Source organism: Nycticebus coucang, chromosome 9, assembly GCF_027406575.1.
Source record: "Nycticebus coucang isolate mNycCou1 chromosome 9, mNycCou1.pri, whole genome shotgun sequence".
Classification (NCBI taxonomy): domain Eukaryota; kingdom Metazoa; phylum Chordata; class Mammalia; order Primates; family Lorisidae; genus Nycticebus; species Nycticebus coucang.
This window is the reverse complement of record NC_069788.1, coordinates 50,498,103-50,502,785: the sequence shown is the minus strand read 5'-3', so window position 1 is coordinate 50,502,785 and position 4,683 is coordinate 50,498,103. Positions and strand designations below refer to the sequence as shown.

General features: G+C 35.3%; 1 protein-coding gene across 1 annotated transcript; it reads right to left on the bottom strand.

The window, feature by feature from the left end:
• Positions 1-2,173: 2,173 nt before the first annotated feature.
• On the bottom strand, positions 2,174-3,115 carry LOC128594706 (olfactory receptor 2G3-like). The gene has a single exon (XM_053603612.1). The coding sequence runs from the start codon at positions 3,113-3,115 to the stop codon at positions 2,174-2,176; it is 942 nt and encodes a 313-aa protein (XP_053459587.1).
• Positions 3,116-4,683: the final 1,568 nt, after the last annotated feature.

Here is a 4,683-nt window from a genome sequence, read left to right as displayed (position 1 = left end):
AATTAAGTGACATTACATTAAACTCAAAAACAGTAGATATTTGTGAAAGTAAAATCATATAGACCTTTAATACAAAAATAAACCCTGGATTGTATAAACTGGAACATTATGCTAACATTTTTACAAAGAGGAAAACATAAAGCAATTTTCATGTCAAAATTTTAACAAGTCTAATATTTCAAAAGAATCATTTTAAGTGATAACATATAAATGCTGCTCCCATATAATTATATATAGCGTATAAAAAATTTAAAATTGTTTAAATGTGATCAGTTATGTTGTGTTTTGTATCTCATCGCATAGTAAAATAAACAAAATCATTAATTAAATACAGATATTTGTAAGCTCTGACCTACAATTTGAGCAAAAAAATAAACAAAAATCTCAAAGAACCAATACATCATTTAAACCATAAGGACATATGTTCTTAGAAATCTAGGATTCCTTTATTTCAACTTGATATAAAGACTTAATCTTTGTAAGTCAATCAGAGCTCCACTGCATTTTAAGGGAAATTATATTTCAATTAATTACCCCATTCTACACAAAGACAAGGAACACTGATTTTTTTGGTAAAAAAAAGTTTATAAAAATTAAAAATATTATCAACTTTTGTGCAAATTAAATGGGTAAATGTAAGAGAATATGATTTAAAGTAAAAACAGAGGATTCATAAATTTAAAAAAACACATAAAACTAAGTATTATTAAGACCCCTCAGGAGGACTCATTTGATGAGAAATCTTTTTTTTTTTTTTTATTGTTGGGGATTCATTGAGGGTACAATAAGCCAGGTTATACTGATTGCAATTGTTAGGTAAAGTCCCTCTTGCAATCATGTCTTGCCCCCATAAAGTGTGACACACACCAAGGCCCCATCCCCTTCCCTCCGTCCCTCTTTCTGCTTTCCCCCCACCATGAGAAATCTTAATATTATTATGATTCCTTTTGAATATCCTAGGACATTCTTTCTTTTGCATTCATGCCCCTTGCCATAATATTAAACATCACTAGGTTCCATCAGTTTTTGATTAAAGAATTGCTTTGCTTAATGTTTAAAATATTGTCTTGATGTATGTAGGTGTAAGAAGCCATATTTTCCTGTCTTAATTTGTCTAATTTGCAATATCATAAGGTTTTTTTCTCTTCTTTGCTTAGTCTATTTAAAGAATTCTGAAGCAATATTGATTTCAAATTATTTGATCATTTAGAGGTTTAAAAGATTAGTACCTTTATTGAGATATAATTCACATATCATACAATTCATCCACTTAAAGTATACAGTCCAGTTCTTTTTAGTATCTTCATAGAATTACCCAACCATTATCACTATCAATTTTAGAACATTTTCATTACCCCAAATGGGCAAATAAACATGCACAAAAACAAACGCATTCACACACACACACTCCGAATGAATTAGATACAGATTCCTTGTCACTTTTCCCCTGGCGGGACCTGATTTTTAAGATCTGTCATTTAACAATTTAAAAATACAAATCAAACGTCAAAATCCATCAAAATCTGCCATCAGAGTGGATACAAAATCTCACTGAAAAGCTAACTTAGCAAAGAGTCAAGCATAGAAAGTAAAAAACAAATCGACAAAAACCTTCAACCCAGAGACTTCCCAGAGCAACCAGGGGACTGTGAGTGGAGGGGTTGGTTGCAGTGAGGAGCACATTCAGGCTATGTTTCTGCTGCTTCAAGGAGAGGCCCAGACAGGCAATGCACACTGGACTTCAGGCATAAACTGATAAAGAATAACTCAAAGGCACTAGCTAATTAATAGACCACTGTTTACCATTATACAAGGGAGATCAATCAATAGATTTATTTAATCTAATAAAGTAGAGCAAGAATTTACATAAGAGAAGCAGAGAGGGAAGAAAATTAACTTCAGAGATTCTGGGAAAAGTAGATTTTGTTCTATATTACTGGGAAAATTGGCTGGAGGATGACAGAGATGTCAGTCTAGACAGCTTATCTTTGAGTACACCAAGTATGGAGATGAAAGAAAGCAATTTCAGTTGTTAACAGATTGTCTAGAGTCTGTGAATTTAGTTTTGCAGCATTTCTGTCAGGCTGTCTCTGGGTAATGACTTCTGATCTTTTTCTATCAGTACTTCCACCTTAGTTAGGCCAGGTCTGCACTTTTACTGAATGGGAATTTTTCACTTTCCTGTGCTCTGATCTTTTTGCACCAGCTTCTTCAAAGATCCCTTTACATCTTTGTTTCTCAGAGTATAAATGAGGGGGTTGAGGGTGGGAGTTACTACGGTATACAAAAGGGTTATGAACTTTCCTTGGCTGTGGGCATATGAACTATTGGGCTGGATGTAGACCGCTGTGATGGTCCCATAGAAGAGGGATACTACCAACAGGTGGGAGCCACAAGTTCCAAGGGCTTTACGCCACGCTTGAGCTGACCTAATCCTCATCACCGCTTGGACAATGCACCCATATGAGACCAAGATGAGTGCCAGGGGGAGGAGGAGCAGGACCAAGGAAGCCATGAAGAGCTGGACTTCATTAGCATGAATGTCCACACAGGCCAACTTGATCATGGCAGGCACTTCACAGATGAAGTGGTAAATCTTACGGTTTCCACAACGGGGCAGCTGAATTGTGATGGTACCTTGAATCAGGGCGTTGCCCACTCCACTCAACCATGCTATTCCTGCAAGAGACTGGCAAAGTCTTGGGTGCATAACTGTGCCATAGTGGAGTGGTCGGCAAACAGCAGCATAACGATCAAATGCCATGACAGCTAGCAGAACACACTCAGTGGATCCCAGTGCCAGGGACACATAGAGTTGGATGGCACAGCCTATAGGGGTAATTGTCTTGGCTGGACCATGGAGGTTCCACAGTAGCTGGGGAACAATGCTGGTGGTAAAGCAGAGGTCAACAAAGGAGAGATTGGTAAGAAAATAATACATGGGTGTGTGGAGTGTGGCATCCAAACTGGAGACCAGGATGATTGTTGTGTTGCCTAGCAGTGTCAGGAGGTAAGAGATTAGCACAAGCACAAAGAGAATCTTCTCAACCTGTGGCTGATCCGAGAAACCCACCAGTATGAAATCATCTCCCAAACTCTCATTAATTGTTTTCATCACCCTACTCATAAAAAAGAGAGAGATGAGTATAAAAACATAGATTTTAAATAGTGGGAAGCAATGAGAATTAGAAATACACCTGAGAGAAATAGACTCTGGAAATGCAGAATGGGGGAGTGTTGTGTATAGGAGAGAGGCTGGGAGGGGAGAGAGAGACAGAAAGAGAGCAAGAGAAGGAGAAAGATACCTGCATGTCTCCAGGAGGAAGTAAAATTATGCAGAATTACTGAGAACTGTTAAAAAATATGGGGACATAAAATAGAAGACATGAAAAGTGATTAATAATAAATGATTGCTCAGTTATTCCATATTATTTTGCTTTTTTCCTGAAAAGCCATGCCCTTCTTTTTCAGTAACATCTTGTAACATTGAAAGTAAAAGAAAAAAGGGAGACGTCAAATGTACAAATATCTTCTTTGCATTGCAATTATTCTATTAGTTGTCAATAGCAAAGTAGCAAATAAAGATAATCTATATTTTTTAAAAAATTAAATAATTATTTGAATATTTTACCTTAACACATGCATTCATCCTTATCATGCTATGGATGAAATATGAAATAATGAGTCATCATGTTTTAACTACTTAATAGATACCATCTACATGTTAAATAATCTTCTTTCAATACTTTTTCTTATATTGTAAAAATGGGAATTCTGGTGTACAGTGAGTTAACATGGTCTGCAGAGAAAAAGCACTGTTGTAAGTAGTAAATAATTTTTCATGCCTTATAAATATATTTTTTAATTAGATACTTTATTTTTATATTAGTTAAAGTAACCAAAATTTTCAAAAACATTTATTTTTGATATATTTTATTGAAGTTGTGTTTGGAGTATAATTCATATTTTCCTTTATATAAATTTAAAAATTAAAGCTGATTGGGTCTGGTGTATGTGAGAGGTATCTGTGGAGTATGGCTGAATATATAAAACAGTGAGAAAAGTATCATATGATTAGGCTAAAAAAGTAGGCACTGGAAAGGAATAGAAATGTTTAAATTATGTTGAAGTTGTGGATTTATCCACAGGGCCCTAAGAGCCAGCTTTTGAGGGGGTTTCAAACAAGTCAAGAGAAAATATAGGTCAGGGGGAGCCAGTTATTGACATACTTGCATTTAAAAAATGACTGGCCTCAGATTACAGAATGGATCAGCAAGCGATAAATTAAGATGTGGGAACTCCTCAGTATGCTGTCACGACACTGGTAGCGGGGAAGATTCATGTGTACAGATATTTAGTACTTAGATTCAATAGGACAGGACTGAGCAGACTAGCAGAGTGAGAGGGAAGGATCAGTGAGGGCTCACAGGTTCATTTCTTGAACAATTGTCATCTATGGAGAGAAGAAACATGAAAGGTGAAAAAAATATTTTGTAGAAAAATATTAGATCCACATATCTTTAAGTTTATTATTCTAAAAATATTTGAATATTTGGATAAATAAGAAAGTTAGATATCTGAATAAATATTTCCCAAAACTTAAAACATGATCAATCCTGTTTTTGACTCCTTATCACATACATCTTCCCTAGTCATTCATTTGAATATACCGAGAATGTGCTC

Coding starts and splice junctions, on each gene's coding strand:
- LOC128594706 (XM_053603612.1), bottom strand. CDS start 3,115: ATGAAAACAATTAATGAGAGTTTGGGAGATGATTTCATACTGGTGGGT.